The sequence below is a fragment of the Temnothorax curvispinosus genome, unplaced genomic scaffold, assembly GCF_003070985.1.
Source record: "Temnothorax curvispinosus isolate PA1 unplaced genomic scaffold, ASM307098v1 QBEX01013461.1, whole genome shotgun sequence".
Taxonomy (NCBI): domain Eukaryota; kingdom Metazoa; phylum Arthropoda; class Insecta; order Hymenoptera; family Formicidae; genus Temnothorax; species Temnothorax curvispinosus.
Window position 1 is genome coordinate 6,986 of NW_020223241.1, and position 22,944 is coordinate 29,929.

At 40.5% G+C, this 22,944-nt stretch overlaps 3 protein-coding genes across 5 annotated transcripts; all 3 read left to right on the forward strand.

Moving 5' to 3' along the window:
* On the forward strand, window positions 1–4,377 carry LOC112463608 (nuclear RNA export factor 1-like). 2 transcript variants are annotated; one of them, XM_025030084.1, is made up of 2 exons: window positions 1–43; window positions 173–4,377. In XM_025030084.1, exon 2 carries the CDS (start codon window positions 329–331, stop codon window positions 1,925–1,927), a length of 1,599 nt encoding a protein of 532 aa, XP_024885852.1. In that variant the 5' UTR covers window positions 1–43; window positions 173–328; the 3' UTR covers window positions 1,928–4,377. The 2 variants fall into 2 exon arrangements, with proteins under 2 accessions (XP_024885852.1, XP_024885851.1); XM_025030083.1 differs by having other exon boundaries at window positions 1–39.
* A 10,196-nt stretch (window positions 4,378–14,573) lies between these two features.
* LOC112463606 (homeobox protein 2-like) lies at window positions 14,574–19,031 on the forward strand. Its single transcript, XM_025030080.1, has 4 exons — window positions 14,574–14,750; window positions 15,555–15,741; window positions 15,965–17,398; window positions 17,691–19,031. Exons 1-4 carry the CDS (start codon window positions 14,714–14,716, stop codon window positions 18,010–18,012), a joined length of 1,980 nt encoding a protein of 659 aa, XP_024885848.1. The 5' UTR covers window positions 14,574–14,713; the 3' UTR covers window positions 18,013–19,031.
* Window positions 19,032–21,135: 2,104 nt separating this feature from the next.
* LOC112463600 (cytochrome c-type heme lyase) lies at window positions 21,136–22,721 on the forward strand. 2 transcript variants are annotated; one of them, XM_025030066.1, is made up of 4 exons: window positions 21,136–21,262; window positions 21,712–21,943; window positions 22,031–22,389; window positions 22,487–22,721. In XM_025030066.1, the coding sequence occupies exons 2-4, from the start codon at window positions 21,722–21,724 to the stop codon at window positions 22,719–22,721; spliced, it is 816 nt and encodes a 271-aa protein (XP_024885834.1). In that variant the 5' UTR covers window positions 21,136–21,262; window positions 21,712–21,721. The 2 variants fall into 2 exon arrangements, with proteins under 2 accessions (XP_024885834.1, XP_024885835.1); XM_025030067.1 differs by lacking the exon at window positions 21,136–21,262 and adding an exon at window positions 21,364–21,398.
* Window positions 22,722–22,944: the final 223 nt, after the last annotated feature.

The following is a 22,944-nucleotide window of genomic DNA, read 5'->3' on the forward strand; positions in this document are numbered from 1 at the left end:
AAAAAAAGAAGCGATATCGGCAAGAAAGATAAAAGTCTCGTAGGTATTTTCAACGTTTTTTGTATTTTCTGTATTAATAATGTATAATTATCTTATAACGTCTGAATATTTTCTCAATTAAGATGTGTGACGATAGCCGTGTCAATAGATTTATTCGTAATAATCTTTCCAGGGGGACATAACCTCGAAGATATGTAAACATTGAAAAAGTTGTCGAAACAGAGAGAAAGTATAGTTAATTAAAAAATAATCAAGAAGAATTAAATAAGAGAAGGAACAATTGGAGGCTTCTTAAGGAAGTCGAGACAGGCGAATATAATACGAGGCGATGCAGCAAATGATGCAGCAGGCAAACGTAAAGGTGCCGACTGCACCAGTTGTTCCTATGATACTGGATGAGGCAATCGCTATAAGAATAGTTATGGGCGCAAAACTGCCTCACGAGAGAGGACTGATGTATCGCTCGGATCTATGGCACAAAATCAAAGTCAATAACGGCGGTCGATTCGACAAGGATACAGTCTTGAAAGCTATTTTGAGAGCGATCGAGCCGGCCGATTTGATACCGGTGAAGTATCAGGTTTGTGGAGAAGACGCCTATTTTGTAGCGAGAAATTGCGGCCCCGCGTTGGAAATGCTGTGCAAGCTGAATATGATCGTCAGAAATGATAAGGGCGACGGTCTCGTTCTCGTGGTAACCTTAGGATTCTCTTCGATCCACGAGCTGCAGGTTCATATACAACCACTCCTGTTGACTGCGCTAACCAAGAGATACGATCCGAACGAGAAGACATTAAACCTGGAGAGTTTCCACACAGATCCGGATATAGAGAAGAACGTCTATTGTCGGCTGTCACAGCTCAGAACTTCCAATCACGTTTTAAAGCTGGCCAAAACCGCGATAGCCACCTTCGAGCGTCTGAATTTGCAGCACAATGAATTGTTCAACATATCGGCGATAGAGAATTCGGGTTTAAAATCCATCAAGTACCTGGACCTGAGGCACAACAATCTGTTAAACATGAGCGCGTTAGCCCCCCTAAAAAATCTGGAGATCGTCAGACTCTGGCTCGACGATAATCCTCTTTGCGAAAATTATTCGACTGCGAAGCAATACGTAGAGTCTGCAAAGAAATATTGCCCGTACCTGCAAGAGTTAGACGGCGTGTACATTGCGGAAAACATGCCGATGATATACAGGGACTATTTTCCGGACGACAAGACTCAGGATTTCGCACATAAATTTATTTCTCACTTCTTTTCTTTGTACGATCAGCTCGACCGAACGGGTCTACGAGGGCTCTATCACAAGGACGCGTTTTATTCCATGAGCTTCGCCATACCCCATAACATCGCGCAAGTGACTGGCCTCAACCAATACACGTTAAATAGAAATCTAAAGAGGAAAGTCAAAAAAGATAAGAAAAATGCGAGCCTCTACTACGGCCAAGAGGACATTCTGGCAGCTTTCGGCAAATTGCCCCGGTCCTACCACGACAGTAGTTCCTTCACATACGACATCATGTACGACAACGACAAATGCATAGTGTTCAGTGTCAGTGGATTGTTCAAGAAACTAAGTTCCGGCACAAACATACTATCATTCTCCAGAACATTCGTCTTGGTGGCCTCCCTCGACAACGAATATCACATTTTAAACGATCAGTATCACATATTCGCAGCACCTGAAAACATAACACCCGATAAAATAGTAGTTAAATATGCTTTACACGAAATCGAGCCGGTTTGCTTCAGTCAGAGTGAGAGATCGGTGTTGATTACCAGAATGCGGCAGATCACCACGATGAATAAGGAATGGTCCAAGACTTATCTGACGTTAGCTCAATGGGATATGCGAAAAGCGATATCTACCTTCATGAAGGATTTCAAAAGTTCGTCGATACCGGAAATTGCGTTTGTTTCATAGGGCTCGCAACAATATATTGCTTTTACTGACGGAACGTATTCTAAACACTATGTAAATAATAGAAATAGCAGTAATGTAAAAACACAGGTCCATGTATCTCAAAAGTTTTCGTTACTTAATTCGTTAATTTTTATTTACCCATTCTACGTTTACGATTTTTCTCGCGAAATACGATTTTTTTTTATAACAAAAATCGTCACGTTAATTGCGCGTTTAATTGCACGTCTCCTAATAATGTGTAGAATGTAGATGTTGGCTTCGCGCGAGATGGTAGTATCGTATATCAATGAATATATCACGAAGCGATGCGATTACTCGCATGGCATTTAAATGGTCTGCAGGATGGGGAACGAGATGCTTAGTGACTTCATCCAAAGGTTATGCACTCAAGGACCACGGCGTTCATCCGGACGATGTGAATGAAACAAAATCGCGAAGGTAGGTGAGTTTTTTTTACCCTTTCTAATCGGTTTACGACGCAGTACGCGAGCGCTGTTGAGGATCATCGAGACTTTATTTATGCTCGATTAAAGTAAATCACTGTGTTTGAATGCGGATCTGTAAATGGCTTATTAATAATTTAATCTCGAGAGCGTAATACTACGAAGTATTATGGTCATTGTCGCTACTAAAATAGATAGTGAAGCCGAGAATAAAATTGTCATCTGTTAATAGAACTAATATTTATAATAGATTTTATACGCGCGTTGTCCGCTCGTAATTATATGTTTCTATTACACAGGCTCGATAACGGTGCATAATTTATCGCTAACACCGTACGAGAATAATAATTATGGAAGTAATTCATAGCCCGTGCGATTGTGGGAGAATTAAAATTTTTATTACGCGCGCAAAGTGAACTTTACGCTGTACATGCAAATTTTCGCCGAGAAAATGATACGACGAATGAGTTAATAGGTCGCAAATAAAGACGTGACTTGAGTTGTAATCGTGACGTTTGGCGTACGACGAGTAATTTTATTCCAATAAGAAAATGATAGATTTCTTCTATAATATAAGCTCTTTTTATCGCACAAATTCAGACAATGTAGTGTCATTAATTAAATAGAATGGCATAACACGGAAGATTACGTGTTATCGAATGCCATAAATATACAATTACGGCATTAAAAAGAACAACTTCGAAAGACAACGTAAGATGAATGCACGCAGCTTGAGTGTAACGGTACAAGTGTTTGCATTACATCACCGTTGCAAGGAAAAATGCAGTAATGCCATGGTAGCCAAATAAACAATCATAACATAACACGTTTACGGTAGTCCGATCGTATATCTTCGCCGGCTCTTGTTTTTGCGCAATCTTTGTCACTTCCGGATCGTCAGGGCTCAGGTAGATTCTTTCGCGTGTGAATAAAAAGAAGAAAATACCTTGTACAATGACACAGTTATGCCAGTACATTAGACTATAATAATAATAATTTTCAACGTAGATAATCACGGCACTTTTTATAGAGGATAAAAATGGAACGTTTTATAAATGCATAAATTTTTGAACGAGCCTTATTCACACGCCTTTCTTTCAACCAGTGATTATAATGCGAGGCACGGAAATGATACCAAAGAAAAAAAAAGATCGAGAAATGTTGAACTAAACTAACTGAGTTGAGTTGCTAACAATTAGCCGGGAGTCGAGAGAGGGTACGTATAGATAACGACATAATAAAATGATTGTTCCCTACTGTGAGACTCAGTACAGCCTCCCACGAGAAGCACCTTTGAGAAGTTTGCCTTCTAAAAATAGGCAACCGTATGCTTCTTCCAGTACCAATTAACCCTTGTATAATTAATTAAAACTTTCTTCCCAATAGTTCGATGCTTCCTGCATCGGCACCTTGGAAATCGAAAGTATCGACACCCGAAGCGCAATCTCGAGCACAAAAATGAGAATAATAAAATAAATTGGATTTTAATAAGAAACTTTATACTTCATGTAATAAAAGACAGGAATAGATATGAAACATGTAATATTCGTCGTTTTTAATAAAAGATGTATTATATATATTTTTTATTTATGGAAATTGCGAAAGCCAGCTTCGAACGTAAATGTGTCAAGTTGTGGGTCAGGGTACCACAGTGAGAGAGGGACGGAATATGATTAAAAAGATGGCCCCCATTAAGACATGTTTATGCCAAGACGCACATAAGAGGCGTACGCACGATGTAACGCACCTAAAGATGTTTCTTACAGATAACCCGCAGGAGAAAGTCCTATCATGCAGATTCTATGTAAATTTTTCGTGTCGTCGCACCTCCGAAAGGCGCCGGCAAAAATGAAAAGACACTACACGCTTGTGATATTCTCTCCTGCGATTAGAGATGGCTTTCATCGAGTGGTAACAGGGATAGGTCCAGAAGAGAAAATTAATAGCCAAACTTTTGAAATGTAACACAAACACGTTATACAGATATTCATTATGTAAAGCGAGGAATGCGAAAAGTTAAGTAACAAGATATCTGATGCCATTCGCTATTCCGTTATCGGTGCTAATAAACGAGGAAAACGTGCGTGTAAACGCCTACAATGTGTCACGTACAATAGAAATTTAGCAGGAAAGATTTAATGCATAACGGTAATTTCTAATCGTATGTAAGAAGCGAAAATGTGTGAGAGAAGCGAAGTTATTTATCCCTGAGAGTTATGAAATTTCAGATTAGTTATGATCAAAAAATAATTTAATCAATTAATTGCTGCACAGCGATTGCTGCAGTTACTATAAATCTTTTGCGAAAATTCATATTAGCTATTAAATACACAATGTATGTCATTCCGAAATCCTCATATCAAACGAGACAAAATATATATGTTTATTATTAATGATGAAATTACATTTGTCGCAAATATGTAATAAAAATATAGAATAAAAATGCGTAAAAAAAAATAATACGATTCCTTAAAAATAAAACCACAGGATTCATTTCACTGGGCAAGATATCCTTGTACTAGATTCAAAGATAGTAACGACACATTCGTAACATGAGTCTAGCGATTACGAAATTACTGAAAGAAGCCTTTATGCACATCATTGTCCCATTATGGTGGCTACTAAAACTACTAAAAGTATAAAATCAAAGAACGTTGTGTGTGTTTAACATCTATCTGCTTCGTCGATTTTTCAACGATTATATTCAATATTGCTTCGCGCGATACATGGTACTTCTATATATTTTACGATTTTCAAACTGAACAAACTTTGAGACGAGCCGAACGCGCTGTGAAAATCTTTAAAGAGATAATTTTTCCCTGCAAACAAAATGTTGCAATGTTACAGTAGGGAAATCGGTTTCGTATCAAATAATGGAACGAGCTAAGTCACCTTCTCCTAAGTCTAAGCGAACGAAATTATCGCGAAGTGAAGAAATCGACCGTAGGGTTTAGTAACGTTCACAGACTGGACTGATTCCCACGAATGACGTTATAATAGCTTTTACGAAAGCGGAAAAATTCGTTCTTTTGCGCAGCTTTCGGGGATAGACGTTTTGTTCAGCTTACGGAAATAAAAATGCTATATTATTACATATATATATCTATATTAAATCTAAAAAATTATTCTCCGATTATTTAGAAAATATATTTAATATACTTTAAGATCGAGGTGACTTTTAGCAAACTCGAGAAATCCCCTTTCGATTTATGTTACAAGACCATAGTAATAAGCGCTATACGATTTAATGATATATATCCGCGTGATTATTGTGGTCTTTAAGCTTAATCGATTAGAGGCGAATAGAGTCGATCTTCATGGCTGAGCGGAACGACCGCGACGCTGCGTCTGCCTCCGCGAAGGGAAATCGAAGACGAGCGATTCTCTTAAACAGATGAAACAGTCCGATCGGGAGCAATTGTGCAAGACGGATTTTCGCAAGACCCGTTCGCATTCATGCGAACGTACGTGCCGGAGGAGAAGCGATACGATTTACCCGGGATGCATCGCGCGCGTGCATCTGTGTAGGTATGTGCGCAAATGCGCGCATGGGATTTTACGTGAGACGTGAATAATTAAAAAGGGCACGCTTACGCCATTTTCCCGTTAATGAGTACGCGCGCAGCTGCATTTCCTTGCAATTACGCTACAAGAGAATCTCTCTCCTTCCTCTTTCCTTCCTCGACTTACCTAATTAAACTTGCAACTACAAAAACGAGTACGAAAAAAATTATATTTATTGCGAACGGTGAGCTCCCCCTCCAAATTTTTAATCCTTTCACGTTCTTACATATTTTATGTTATCATGTTTTTTCTTATATGTTAATTCCTCTCCCTCGTCTCCTTTTCTGTTTTCCTTTTCTTTTTTTTTCGATTAAATTTTCCAAAAGTCAACGAGAAGGATCACTTCGATCTCGTTTGACTTGAACTTTTCGGAGAGATAGCTCGCATATGTGGGAATCGCTTGTATAATCGGTCGGCACTTCCACGTTTCACGAGCGCGGGCTCGCGTATCACGCACGTAAGAACCGCGGCTTCACGCGCGTGCGTTTATGCAACATTCCGGCGCGATTGTGTGTGCGCGCCCGCGCCTGTAAGGATGAGGATCGTCGTGTCGATGTGCTCGTATCCAATGTGCCCGGGGCATGAGGCCCGCGACACTGTCGTGAGTGAAAGTTATGCCGTCTTCTCTAGGGTTCATGTGTAGCATCGGCATGACCTACGATTATAAATCGTCTTCGATTTACAGTAGCTTCGGGGAATAAAAATTATTTGTTTCCTGTGCTAAAAAAGGAAATACCGAATTTTGCTGATTAAACCAAATGCAAGCTAATGATAATTTAATTACTTCGATTGCAAACAGATTGAAAGAAATTTCGCAACTCGAGAAAAAAGAAAGATTTATATTGAAGATGAATCATATTGCATTACGACATATAGCTGACGATCTCGTCGATTTTCATTTTACAGGCTCTTTTTATTCGAGATCTTTTACTTACTTTCGATTTTCCTTTTTATTTACCTTCGGTTTTATAAGAAGAGTCTCAGAGAAGTTAGCCTAAATCTACGTTGAGTGAGCAGATTATGTGAAAGATGAATGCCCGCGTTTCCACACGAGAGAGTTAATTTTATCGTAGAGAGGCGCATTGACAAAGGAAAAGTGATGATTCACGGTATGATGTTCGAATAGAATTTCCTTTCCGGATGCATCATATTGCGCGTTACGTATGCAAAATTAATGCGTATTCTCTGTAACGCGAAGAGCAAACTATTCCGCTGTGCATCCTCTTCCCAGACTTAAATTGTGCAGATGGCCTTTCCAACGGATTAATATAAAATATTTATTATTAGTATGATTATTAATGGTTGTTAATGACAAAACGCTCAGCCGCAAAAATCAACCGTATGAAAAATATGCATGCAGGAATTTATATAGACGTTGGAAAGGAGCGCGAGTAGGAAACGAGGTATATGGTCGTCACTTCAGAACTATCAAACGGGATTCTACGTTATATAAGTGAGAGGCGCGTATCGCAGTGATGAGTGGATAATTTTCTTTTTCGCACGGAGTTGCGCCGGAGTATGCACAGTATGTCACAATAATCGCGGGCAGCCCCTTCGCCGTACGTGTACGTGTAATTAAGATCTCGAGTGCCTGCTTAATTCGCCACAAATACGTTAATTACGCCCACGGGAACAACTGGTGCACTATGCTCTCGGAGAGAGATAGATTATTTAAATTAATTAGCAGCAATACGAAAATCACCATTTCTCGATCGCAACGGAGAAATACAAAATAATTCGCGATCGAGATCGCAAATCTTTTAATTTTGCGCGCGTAATGTCATCTATCTATAAATTATATCTATTATTTAAAAAACTTGGATTAAGAAAGATGTCATCTCATGTAAAATATATGTCATTATCTCCCGTATCATAATGACATATCCACCGTTTTAACGACGTTTGCGCAAAATCTTGAACATGCCTGACATATATATTGTAATGTGCAGTCCCTTAAGCAATGCGTTGTGAGTGTGTGTTTAATTTGAGTCTACAATGTATATTTAATGTCTACAATGTACATCTAAGAATTTAAGACTGAAATTGAGGCCATGATTTAACAATAAGACTGAGAAAGTAATTGTAACCGATTCAACTATCAATCGCTGACTAATCGCTTTAATTGCTGCCTCTTTCCGGTTCACTTGTCGAGCGACGTTCTTGCGCACAATTATAAACGAGAAACGGGACACCATCCTACTTTCGCAACAACATATGGAACCGATATAAATAAGTATTAATAATACCTTATCTTGCGACTTGTTAATTAATATTTAATCACATAAACATGAAAAGTAGGATAAACATTATATAATGTTCGATGATAATATGGACATTATTTGTTAATCGACGTTAATGCAGTAGCATTGTACAAATTTTGAATGATTTTTATTGATAATATTGTCAGATATGTCTTTGCTAATAAAGAGAGAGAGAGAGTTGTAATAGGGGATTGTCATGTCATCATGATGACAATCACATTAATGAGCGAGAAGAGTGTCTAATGAATTTTCGAGATATCCTATATGGTCTGCTGTCATCAGAAAGAAGATTATCTGTATATGTATGCTATGTATGCATTCAAACCAATAGAATATATTATTTTAATAATTTTCGCCAAATTCAGTAAAATCTCTTTTTGCGATATAGAAGAAATACATAGAATTTTTAATTTTATTATGAAATTGAATTTTTGGATTCTATTGTAAGACTGAAATACATGAACAAAGTAAAATTTGGATTCGACGGAAGATGCACGTGCACCGGTTAGTGTATTGAGAAGAAGCGATCAGTGTGAGAAGGCCGTCGAAGAGAATCGCTGTGAAGGAGAGTGATTTTCAGGACGATCGAATACCGGGACGATCGGGTCTCGGTGCCTCATCTCGTCTTCAGAGGCATACGGCCTTTGCTTTCACTTTCTCACGTGGTAGAGGATGAGCAGACACCCTCTCTCTCTTCGTACCGTCGCCGCGAGGCTAAATTACTTGCTAGCCGGCTAATCCGGTGGTCATTGTGCGCTAAAGGCGTCAAAAACAAATGCTGAAGAATGGCATTTGGAAAATTCGTATTTATTAATCTCGCACGTCTTGTGCAGAACGAGAAAATGATGCCATGCATGAAAGCGTGCAGAGATATCGCGAAAACAAAGTTACGCAATAGGTCACGATAAATTAGAACAAGCTAGAGTTGGATGATTTCGAAGGAAACCTTGCCAAAAAAGATCAAAATAAAGTGGAAAAAATTAATTTAGTTCTTAATCAATGTATAATATACATACGCAATAAATATTTTTAATATTACGTAATTATAATATTAACATCAATTATTAAATTAAAATCCATTCACTTTCTCTCGGATCAAGATGCTGCATACACAAACATGTATTACGTAACAGGTGTCACAGGTCGAGATGGATCGTAAAGGATCGATTTGTTCGACTGTAGCTTCGCACACCGTTATCACGGTATGCCACATGTAGTAATTTATTTTATGTATTTATTATTAGAAATTCCACTCTTTCAATATTTCGTAAGCCCTTTCGAAAAAAATGGCATTTGAAACATAGAATATAGAAGGATAGTTATATGTTTCCTAATGCTCTAGCCCCATCCTAATTTATATATGAATATAATAATTATTGTCATTATTGAAAAGCAAATTTAGAAATTCATATTGCGTAATTAATTTTAATTTTATTTAAAAGTTAATCTAACAATCGCTTTTCGTTCGAATCTTCTATACTGATCAATCTCGTTGTTACACTTTTCCGTTCTTCTCTCGTCAAACGCGCAAATCATTCTCCGTCTGAAGGTGTGTAAACTTCACGGGGGATATCCTCGGCAAATGCGTTCGTGGAACGCACGTGTATTATATGCAGAGGTGGAGGACGTTCCTGACAAAAATCTCGACACTTTCACTATCTGGAATCGAAGTGCGTGACAGGGGGGGAAGGGAGGGGGACGGCCAACAGTTTGGAAAAACGGGGAACTTGGTTCGTTATTGGCCGTATCTCAAGGCTAACCCGCGCGGAAGATGCGCACCGGATCGCATGCACGGACGTGTGCGCCTGACGGAAGTCAGATGTACCCGCATACGCTTAGCACCTTTTTTGCATCCGCTTAAGAAACCTTGCGGCGCGGATACCTTGTTCGGAGAGTCGGTCGACAATCTTGAAACGCGAGAGTTATAGAGTCGAGCCGCGAACGGAAACGCGTGTCTGTTTGCGCAACGTATGTATTTTTAGAGGAGAAAGGTATCGAGAATCGCAACAATCGTGTCTGAAAAATGCCTGTGTTGAGTAGAATTTTTCGACGGCACAAGCCGTCGCAGACTAATGGACCAGCAGTTGTTTAAAGAGATAACGTTTCCTCGGGAAGAAGATTATTTTGATTGGGTAAAAGCAATGTTATTCGAAATGTACATGAGCGCATTACGCTTTGAACAATTCTACAACTTTAAAACGAACGGATATAAGATACAATAAAATAAAATAATTGACTTTCTAAGGATATCGATTATAATCAAGGATGCTGCGCATCCGTACTTCGCGAAAGTACCAGGCCAACGATGGCACTACGAGAAAAATGGTTCACTGAAACCTTTGACCTTCCGCGCTTTCTCCGTGAGCATGCCGGCGGTCTGCCGCAGGATTTGTCATGCTCTTTGAAATTCACCAATGATTCAATATCGGCAAGTTTGGCCTTTAAATGGTAGTTAAAAGTTAAGAAAGAGAGAGAGAGAGAGAATGAGAGACGCGAAGTTTTTAATAATTACCAACGGAAACTCGCAAGAAGATCGCGCAAGTGAGGACGATAAGGGTGCGTCCATTCAGTTCGTTTTCCTAATTGCCACGGACTCGGGGAATTATTCTACATGTATTTAATGAGGAACAATTTATGTTCCTTAGTGGCGAGACTAATGACTCCTACGTGTAAGATTACTTGGGGAAGCAAATATCACGGTAGCGCAGCTTCTTGCGGGTTACTATACTTGCCGGGAGAACGAAGCGTCCCGGAGATTCCGCATATGCTCGGGTAAATTAATGTAAAATTTCGAGTTGGAAATTTAATAATTAAATCTCATAAAACTTTAGACTAATGTCCAATACGTGCGCGATTATTTCTAGAATAAACGGCAAAATTTTTGAAATGGATTTCTCTCAAACCGGAATGTGTGTTTACGATAAAACGAGGAATTAGTGAGTGCATCTCATTATGCAAAGATTCAATAAATGTTAAAGAGGATTCGATAAATTATAATAATTTATTCAAAAACTTTTTTTCTTAAATGATATATAACAAGACTATCTCGATGAGATATTAAGATTTACATTTTCTCAAGGCAAATTTCAATTCCGGTATTTTAAATGTGAAATTTTTTAATATCTCGCTCATCGCGATCAACTTTCTCGATTTTTGGAACTCCGCCAGTTTTTGAAAGTCCGCTTTAATTAAGTTCTCATAAGTTGCTTCTTAATGCGACGTATAATGTGAAATGAAGTAAGAAATGATTCACGAGATGATAAACCGTAATTGAAGACGTTCAGACATTACCGTTATTATCGTCACCTGTGATTCCAAAGAATCCTTCCCTATCATTTGTTTTTATCGAACGCGAAATCTGTCGCTCACGATCGCTCGCACAGCAAGCAAGCGGCTAGAATCACCGAATAAGAGTTCTTATACGCCCACTATCGTACGACGCCGAGAATCGCCTTTGTAGGTGCAAATATCGTTCCATCTACGAACGAACCGAAGACAACTTTCGCCCTCCAAGGCTGAGAAGATTCCTCGCGGCGTAGAGTCTCATCGTGGCGCGCGTAATAGAAACGGACGAACGGACGGTCATTGAAAAATATAATACTCGATTCGTTAATTACCCCATCGTTACGAGGCACGTGTATGTACGTCGGTGTCGAAACGAGCCTCTGATGGCTAACAGATATCGCATAAGTCGACGAGATACAGAATTAAACGCGTTTGATCTATGATAAAAATTCTATAGGATACATTCACAAAACATTCCAATAAACTTGCTCGTCACGCGTATTTTAGCGTTTTCGAGGAACGTTAATGACGAAAGACGTAAATTTAAAGTCAGTTTATCCATACAGCTGAAAATAATTAAACCACTGTTTCGTATAAGTATATAAATCAAGATAAATATCACAGCGATTAAAAAGATTGAAATATTATGTTTACGCAAATTTGTTTACTAAAACGCCTTGATATTGGATATATTGAAATAAAGGTTCGAAAAATAGACATCTTTCACGAGATGCAAAAAGACGTTAATTTCATGGGTCACAAGTCCAGCGAGAACAAGGACGATTGTGCGCAATATTCTTTAGATTTAAATTCTAAAGCTATCGTAGATTTTTTTTGCTTCTCTCTCTCTCTCTCTCTCTCTCAACGCATTGCACTTGCGCGACGGCGCGCTGCAGGATGCAAGACAGGCTAAATTGCGAAATTTCAATTGTCGAGGTACGACCTCGATCTTCGTGCGACGGCGGCAAGTGAATCGGGCCACGTGATTCTTTTGCTCGTAGACAAGTCCTTTGCACGTTCTACGCCGCGCGCGTATCTACCTTAGCTTCAAACTGCGGAAGTGACCCTATCGCATCGAAGGATCGACTGCTACAATTTCCACCTGCAACGAAACCTCCTCTTTGAACGCAAAACGATTTCTACTCGCGCGCGAGACCGTCCGTTTTAATTAGTTGCTAACCGCCCGGGATTATGTACCTAATATCAGAGAAACCTGTGAGAAAGTTTAACTTTGAAGTTCCGAGATACGCGGATCCCGAGTTTCGACAAAGGTATCTAAATGCCGCTGAAGAATTCTCTTAGTACGTGCAATTTTCGTGCAATTATCCGGCAAATTTCGCTCAGCTATTTCAAGTATCTAGCATCCTTAGAATGCAGTCCCGAATAACAGAACGGCCATCTCGAGGCCGCTCGTGGACGCGCGGCGATTCGAGCGTTCTAACGACAAGGTGCTCGCTGTTCCGTCCGCCGTAATTCCTCGGATTACTGCTGGAATGCAACCGAGCACTCCTTCGATGCACCCTCCAACGAGTGCAATGAGTCGCGATCTCGCGCTGGCAAAGGCCACCAAACGACCGGTCACGCCGAACTTACGCTAACAGACGGAGACGTTCGAGAAACGTCCTATCGACGATTTAAAAGCGTGAAAAGAAAAAAAACGGAAGATATGCAGAGGCAAAATATCCATGTTCGTCATTTTACGAGACTTGTAAGAACATAAAAACAAGAAGAAGCAAGAGGAAAGATCTTCTATCATAAAATTAAATTAACCATTTAGTTTTATTGAACATTTGTGCTTGGAAATGATGCATTGTAAAATAAGATTTTAATTCTCACACACAGATCAATATTGAAAAGATTAAAAGACATAAATTAATAACCATTTAATTTGTTCTTCTAAAAAAACATATCTATGAAGAAAGTATCAACTTTAAGATTTATTTCTTGGAAGCCCTTTTTACAGATGATCTTTAATTCAGAATCGAATTCTATTTATAATTTTATGCTGTGTAATGCAAAAAGCATTAAAAAATCAGAATATAACACATATAAAATATATATTGAAATATATAGCTTGTCTAAAGTGAGTTTAAGTTCTAACAACAAATAACCGTGTGAATAAAAGTGTGTCGTAGATAGAAAGAGAGAAACTATGTATCCATAGTGGCGCAATGCGAATATCCTTTCACACAAAATATATCTACTTTAAAGATCCATTAGAATAATTGTCGCTGACGGGCACATCGGCTTCTTTCTTTTATCTCTGTTGAAGGCGCACGCGATGACGTTGTCTATCGCCACACCCTCCACACACGATTCAATGCGATGTAAAACTTTCTTCTATCTATAGTGCGATACAAGACTCATCATCTACGAAAGCGATTAAACGCGGGGAAAAAAAAATCGATGTCGTTAAAACGGTGTCACGAACGATTATCTCTATATATGCTACCTCGTGTATCTCTTCTAACGATATTTCCAAGTAGTCATAAATAAGAATCGACGTTGAATTTAATGATTGTCGCGCAACGCTTGCCGGCGATCCGCCTTCTATGCCTATCCTTGACGATCTTCCGAAGGGAAGCAGAATCTCGAGCTACAGAACTGCAGTTTTTTCGCTGGGCAAGTTCTTCCGCGCGTGAACAGGCGACACAATGAGCGCGGGCACCTACGCGTTATTATGCATCCCGCGCGCGCGCGCGGGAGAGGTCTCTTCGGGAGATGATAATGTCTCCCTCGCTTTCCCGCGCCGCGGTTTCTCCGGCACCTGAGCCGCCTACCTGCGTGGTAGTAAAACGTGTAAGTTACACGGGAGTCCGCGCGCGGTATGTGCATTATACCCACGTATAATACGTGCCATCGTCGCCGCCGTTGGCTGCTCGGCGAACGAGCCCGGTTGCCGTAAGTGACGTAACGAGAGAGACGTTACGTCCCGCATCGGACCCCGGCGCGCACCGTTCTCTTCTCCGTTAACGCGATGGGGCCCCGGATCCCTACCCCCGTCGTCCCATAGCTCAACCCGGCGGAGCCCCATCCTCCCAGAAGGCATCTTCTCCGCGCGCGCCCGCCGTCGGGCCTCTTCTCTTCTCGGGCGCGAACGTTCTCCACGCTGCTGCAGTCGCGTCCGCGAGTCTGATCGCGCAGGTAACGCGTAGGAGTGCGAACCAAAAGTCCGAGAAGCCGAGTGAATCCGGAGAGAAGAAACATCCAGGGAGCCCGAAGAAAAAATAAATATGGAGTCGACGAGACGGTATCTCGTCCTAATCTCGGGTACGTGCAATTAATACAGAGTGGAGTTCAACCGTCGAAGTGGAATATGGAAATCGTCACGGAATTAAAAGCTTTTAATGAAGCTTGCGATTTACCGTATCGTCAAATATTTAAATAGTTGATTTCAAAGAATTTTATTCAATATGATAACTTAAGTGATTTCTGATTCAAAACTGCGTTCGTAGAAATCAGTAATACTTTCGATCGAAGCAATCTCCGTGCATGCGGTTACGGTTATATATATCTTCTATTATAGACGCTGATATCCCCAAATAGAAAGGTGTATCGATATCCATTGAAACTATCGCTATTTATCTTCGTAATTCGCGCGAAAAGACGCGCTCGCTGTTTGAACGTTTAAGCTGTCGTGCGTTTGCAATACGAATATCAACGATGAGATCGAGAATTTGAAAAATTGTATAATAGCAAAGAATTTTTTTATGGCAGATTTTATGAGCATGTAACATTTAAAATAAAATGAAAAAATCGCGGATCGCATATTGATACGAGAATGTATCTTGTTAATGTATTCGGTTATTCTCAATTTATAATATGCATTCGATTATATTAAGAAATATTTGGAAATATAAATAATAAAATATTAATAAATGTAAATAGATATTTGTAATAAATTATTATCGTTTTTGTCGTTTTTCTAGTTTTCTCGATTTTTTTTAAATAAATTATAATTTTCCGCCATCATTTTTTACTTGATAAATTTTTTACATAATATATTTCGATATCGATTATACATGAGAGTATCGCAGAATATCGTAAAACTCGGGATTTTGCCGTGTATTTCAGTGGGAATATTATGGAGTTGCGTATTAGGTCTGCAACGACCACCACCGAGGTATTCTCAGCAATACATGCCGGAAACCTCGTTCTCCTGTCGCAACAAGATTGTCGGCAGCTATTACGCGGACCCTGAGACCGACTGCCAAGTCTTCCATGTCTGTGTCTCTGTGGCTGGCACTATTCAGGATTATAAGTGAGTGCTCTACATTACGATCTTGATAAGTGAGGATAAATTCTTCTCGGTCTTTTATCACCAACAGTAAGCAGGCATTCGTGTATCGCGCATTAACGAATGTCAAATAATATATGGCATTTCAAATAAATACATAGCTGGAATTTCAAATTAAATGTTAAAGGTTACGATATTTAGAGCCAATCACTGAGTTCGCAGAATCAATTAATTATCTTTTACTTAGGTTCCTCTGTCCCAACGACACCGCTTTCGATCAAGAGAGTCAAACCTGCGCGGACTGGTACGATGTGGATTGCGAGGCCGCGACCCTCTATTACGCCAGCGATAACTTCGATTTATACAGAATCGGTTCCGGTCTGGAGTCCGTGAGCTACGACAACTTGCGTAGCTCCGACGCCGAGCCCCAGGATCATCTTCAACGCAGCGAGACCAGCGACGCGGTACGATCCTCCGCGAACACGGTGAATCGAGTATCCTCGTCCAACTACAACAATCGCGAGGTACTGCGAAGTAGCAGTAGCGGCAATTTCTATAACAGAAACAACAAGGAAGACGAATACGAGAACGAGAAATCGTATAAGGAGGATCAAGAGGCCGCCAAGAAGAAGGTTAGCGGCGTTAGAAAGGTCAGCAGGAAGCAACAGTACACCGGTAACGGCAGCAACAACTATTCGCCAACGACCACCACCTCGGCGCCAGTCGTATCCAATCATCAGAACACCTACAACGGCAATTATTACAACAATTACAATCAACGATCCACGACATACGTTTCGTCAACGACCGCCCGACCTCAAGAAAACTACAACAGCAGGAATCAGAATACGCAAAGATACAGCGTACCGTCGTCCACGTATCGACCTACCACGACGTACCAGGATACGTACAGTAACCACCAGTCACCCAGCACGACTGCCAGAACAACTCCGAACAGCGTCTACAACACGAACCTCTACAACGTCTATAACTCAAACAACTACAATCAACAGAACACTGGCAGTTCCGTTCAAGCCACGACGCTGAAACCGACCTACAGTCCAAAGATTTATCAATACGCGCAATCCACCACCGTTCAGCCGAGTACTAATTACCAGACCAGCGATTACACCAATCACCAACAGAGGAACTACAACAACATCCAACGAGGAAGCAGTGCGGCAGTTGCATATCAATCTACCACGCCCGCGCCTACCGTTTATAACAATAATTACAACAACAATAACAACAACAACAACAATGGCCAGTACAGACCAGCTACGTCCACCAGTCAGGACATTCCCCAGACCACCGCCAAATATTACGCCAACAATTTCGCGAGCAATAGCTACGCGCCCACCACTTACAGCCCGGCAACGAAGAAATATGTGAACGTGGACAACACTGTCGCGCAGACCGCATTGAGGAACAACGACAACGGCCAATATTACGACAAAACGAGCCAAGCGGTCAAGCCCTCCACTCAGTACTACGATAGCACGAAAACGCCCAAGAAAGCGACTCAATATAACAATTACGACAACGCGAGCAGCGGCAAGTCGTATTACATCGAAACAAGCACGGGCAGCTACAACCTCGCGAGATCTTCCGCAGGAATCGGTTTCAGTCCCGCGAGTATCAACCATCTCGCCGAGTCGCCGAGGACCACGCCAGTACCAAGGTAAACTTCCGACTTCCTTTTGTGATAACCAACAAATTTAAATCTGTCCAAAAAAATTGTAACGTCGCTCAAATTCACGTTCAACCCTAAATCGCGCCAACGACGTTTATAAATACCAAAATATTACTAATTTAAAATGAAAAGTATTATCTAGAAAAGAAGATAATTTTATCGATGCACAAGGGAGGGGGATTTTTTGTAACTCTCGATCGAATTTTATCTTCGTAAGACAATTTTATAGATCGCCCTTGATATTGGGAGATCAATCGCAATGTTCTTTCTCTTGTTGCAGACGACCTTCTATCGCTACCACCTATAACCCGAATAGCTTTAGTCCCAACGCTCAGAGGGCCGTTCAACCGACGACGACGCCGCGTGGGATTACCTACGTCAGCGGATCCGCGAGGCCGTTCTCGTCGACGACAAGATTACCCAGCAGCAGTAGCAGCAGCGGCGGCGGCGGCGGCAGCAGCACGACAGCACGACCGAAATCGGGCAAGAAGAACGATTACGATTACGCGTACTACGATAACACGGGTGGCCTAGAGTACGACGGGGTCGACCTCGAGCACGTCACCAGCAACAAAGAGTCCACGAAAATCGCGAGGAATTAAAAACAGTCTCGCCTCGTTATCGCGTCGAATCCCTTGAGTCTCGTCGATACCAGTGATGTAAAATATTGAAGAGCAAGTATATCTCCTTGTAGTTTCAGGTATAGGTATTTTTTTTAATACCTATATGCTTATACCTAGATATATATATTTTTTGCAACGAAACTGTATTCGTAGACAGATTTATTATTTTCGAATATTTATTCTCGAGGTACATCTTTTAAAGAAACACTTGATCACATTTCAAATCAGCTTATATAATCAAACATAATAAAATTATAAAGATGAAGCTTTTAATTAGCTGAAATTAGGTGTACTTTTAAAGTATCTATACCTAGATACTAAAAGTAAAAGTACTTTTTACATCACTGATCGATAGGAGGAATTAATCCTTGTGAATTATTGTTTATTAGTGGCCAGTCATCGTCAAAATCGGTCTTCGATTAAGATTACTCGCGCAAAGAGACGCGAGAGAGAAAGCATATAAATATTGAATACCGATTTTGACCAGAAAAAAAAAGAATCATCGATCGATATTGATCCACTTAAATGCGTATATGTTCAATCGAGATTTGACGGCTCGTCCGCCGTTATTAACAATATAATTTCGTAGTTCAGTATTCTAGGCTAATTGTTTATATATATTCTACGATGCTTAATCCGCGCAGTATTAAGCATCGATGTATTGATATTACAAACGTTAAGAAATTCTGAACAATGTTAGCGCAAAAGATTGTTTCGCCGACATTCATCTTTCCCCTTTTACCTCACCGTGTAAAAGAAAGTATCGAGATAACCGATTATTAATAATGCTCATTATCTTTATTATTGGTACAGTAGTGCGAAGTTTGATTGTCGAATCGTTAAATTTCTCACATATTTTGTGCATGCGTATCGACAAAAGCCTGCACGAAACGTGTTCAGATTTAAGATTGTTCAATTACCTGCGTCCCCCCGCCCCTGAAGTATACGTACTGAGTGTATATACACTATAATTATTTTAATTAAGAAAAGCATTAAAAGCCTGGTTTATTATTTCATCCTTTCTTAACAATAGTCTAGCGTTTTTTTTCCTCCTATCATATTCATAAAAAATTGAACTTCAACCTACGCACACGAACATAATTCGTTTATCAAATATAAAGTATTATTTTCTTTAAATTATCTATTAGTATAGTTTTTAGCAATATCGGTGCGTAGCGTTTTCGGATAGATCTCGATATTTCGCGTCTATCCCATGTAAAATACGTGTGAATACAAAAAAGTATATGTACAAAACCTCGTAGCGCCAAAATGTGTGGACATAATATCTACGGACTTTTTGGTATTTCGAGGTTTTGTATATGCTTTTTTGTATTCATACGTATATTTATTTACGCGCGGGGGACTACATCTACGCCGAGCAATCGCTGGACAAAACATCACGAGAAAAATTCTCGGCACTTTTTTTATTTCCTACTACAAACCTATTTTATTACTGCATAGTACCAAGATCGTAATTTCGACTATGATTAGACAAGTGATTTTTATAATCACTATAATACATAGTTAGTCAACCAATCCTAGTGATTTATTCTGCTTGAATCAACAAGCAACAATCGCAGTTACAACAGAAAATAATCGCAATTACTATATTGCGATGCTAATTTATATCGCACATTTCAATTAATTCATTCGCCCAATCAGTTTGCGAAAAAATGTATCGTGCGAGTACACTACGGTCGCACGAAGTTCACTTGACAAAACTGTCGCCCTAACTGCGGCTTAATATCTGCGCACAGGTCGCGCGCGCGATCTTACGATCGCACGGAGTTCACCTGACAAAACTGTCGCTCGTTTGCACTACCAACGACAATATACGATTAGTATCTACGCATAATAATATATTAGTGGTGCAATTATTTTTCTCGTGCCAAAATCCGCCATCGATATTCTTCACGTGGAGAGCGAGCATAATTCCATCAATTTAGAATGTTATAATATTTAACACCTTACCTTGTACACGACAAACTACCGTCCCTAGCAAATCAGACATCATCGTCGGTCGACAGGCTCGTCGTCGGCGTCGATCCATCCGTAGATCCGCGTCGGTCCGTCTGCAAATTCGACACTTTTAGATAGCATAACACATTTTTAGGCAAAAAATAACAAACGGATAGGAAATCTGATAGCCCTAGACAGACTCACTTATTTTTCTCATACGTGAATGACTCACTGGGGTAATACGTTACCCCAAACTCGTACCGCGTGTATAATATTTCCAGAATGTTCTTAGAAAACTTTATAATAAATAATTTTGTTTGTTGTTTAATAGGGAAGACGATAGTAGTCATCAATTGGCGGTAGTAAAAAAAAAACAGTAAAAAAATTTCGAAAAACAAAACAAAAAACCAAAAAATAGGCTGAAATGATGCGAATTTGAATTTCGCGTGGGGTAACGTATTACCCCAGTGAGTCTGTCTAGGGATAAATTTCCCCTCAAAGTGATATTAATATGCAATTAGAAAGTCGGGGAAAAAACAGGAAAAGATAAAAGTATAAAAAGTTCAATTACAAAAAACGAACCTGCTACCTTCTCCAGTAACGTCCCGGTAGGCGAAGCGTCCACAAAAAAATGCTAGGTTTCGCTTCGCACCCGAATATCGCGAAGAGCGCAGTCGATAGAGCTTTTGCAGAACGACGATCGAGGTATACATATACGTACGTGATAACGATTGCACGCTCATCGCTTGATGAGTAAAGTAAATCGAGGCATGCGAGTGTGACGCGAGAACGAGAAATGCCGATTTCGTCTTTGAGCGAACGGCAGCGGGCCGCCGAAACTCGAAATTAATCAACCACTCGCGACGTCGACGAACCGAGAGTCTATACTGCTCTTCCGTAGCTAACGCTAGATATTTAACCCGCTACGACGAACGTCGGACGTCCTAGGAGACAGCCGACGGTGAATCTTTCGCGCGCGAGCTCCACTTTGGGATGTAATCGCGAAAGATCCGCGGAACAACGCGCGACGCGTTCCCGACTCCGACACTCCGGCCGCAATGATGCCCGCAATTCCGAATCTGGTTGCGATTCTCGAAGTCTCGGGGTTGGTCGCGATTCTCGAGGTATCGAAAGCGTGTGACGTCACGACGAGTCACCTGCTGACCGTGAAGCTGGCCATGGTCCGCTATTCTCATATACGGCGTCAATTAAGCGTGCTTCAGGTCGTTCGTTCGCGTTCGTATTAGGCGGAGCAGCTCGAGAAATTCAGGTATTTCTTTAATTTGTACTTCTCGCGCGAAATTTCTTATTTTACTTCTATCACGAATTACATAATCGCGTCACAGCGTGGGTGCGAAATGGAGAAGGGAGTCGAAACGTCGGGAGCTGTGTTCGCGACGTAACAAGTAAGATCCGAAAGAGGGAAAGATCACTGAAAACTTTTACTAATTCCGACAGAAATCGCGAAGAATATACCGTCACGTTTCGTAGATATATTCTTTTTACGAACACCTCGACGTTCCGTTTGATATCGGCGAATTTAGGCCGTTGCATAATCCTCGTCGGTTTTGAGGTTATTTCACAGAAACTTGAATGTTTTCGTCCTGATTGTCCTGAACTATTTATTTCCTGTGTCGTTAGTCACTATGTCGCACTTCATGACTGTTCTTTTCTCTACACTTTTACGAAGATTTTTATATCTTCTTTTTTTGTTGTTAGAAAATCAGACATGGGCAATGCTCTTACCGCAGCGTCGGTATCGGCTGCTGACGTGATAGCACCGTTGTCTCAACAAATCACCAAGCCAGAATCTCACAGGACGAAGGAGAAACAGACTCAACCGCCGCCGGAATGTCCCATGCACAAGTCGGGTCAATTTAACACTATAAATTATGCCAGCGAGTGTCCGATGGACAAAATGGACGCGAGTGAAATAAATCCATTGAATATGGTACGTATAATGGAAGATTTCTTTTATCGGTCAATAAATACTTGTTTAATCATACAGCATTAATCTCCTTTGTGGATACCATTATAGATGCCACCGGGGAATCAGCAACCTGCTCCAGACCAACCGTTTCCTTTGCCGACCGACAGACAGGTTTCGTCGATACCTAAAGCAACCGGGCACGAAGGAGAATTTTGGGTGTATCCCTCCCAACAAATGTTCTGGAATGCTATGCTGAGGAAGGGATGGCGATGGAAAAACGAAGATATCTGCCAGAAAGATATGGACGACATAATAAAAATTCACAACGCCAATAACGAACAGGCGTGGCAAGAGGTTCTCAAATGGGAGGCCCTTCACGCGCGAGAGTGCGGCAGTCCCAAGCTGCGCAGCTTCGGTGGAAAAGCGTCCAAATACTCTCCACGTGCGCGTATTCGCTATTGGTTAGGGTACGTTGCTTTATTGTAATCCCAATTCTATAAATTTTGAGCTACACAGTCGCTACACAGTCTTTACAGTGCTGTACAAAATATATTATACTTACAGATATGAACTGCCATTCGACCGACACGATTGGATCATAGATCGCTGTGGTAAAGACGTAAGATATATTATTGATTACTATGACGGTGGGAAAGTCAACGAGAAGTACACATTCGCGTTACTCGATGTGAGACCTGCGATGGATTCGTGGGAGAATATCTGGGATCGGATGAAAGTGGCATGGTGGCGTTGGAGATACCAATCCAACGACGAACCAGTGTCTGCCATAGTGCATTAGTTTGGGAATTAATGCCAATGTAAAATGTGCTAGCTCGAGAAACTTTTATTGAATTGATAATTAATGCCTTAATGGTCACGCAACATAACGCTTATTGTGTGGTGAGAAAAATCGCGTTACACATATAACTTATCTGTACATAAGTTACATCCATAAGTATCATAAATACAAGTTCATGATATTTAGTTTAAAGAATATCAAATATTAAAGCGGATTAAAAAGT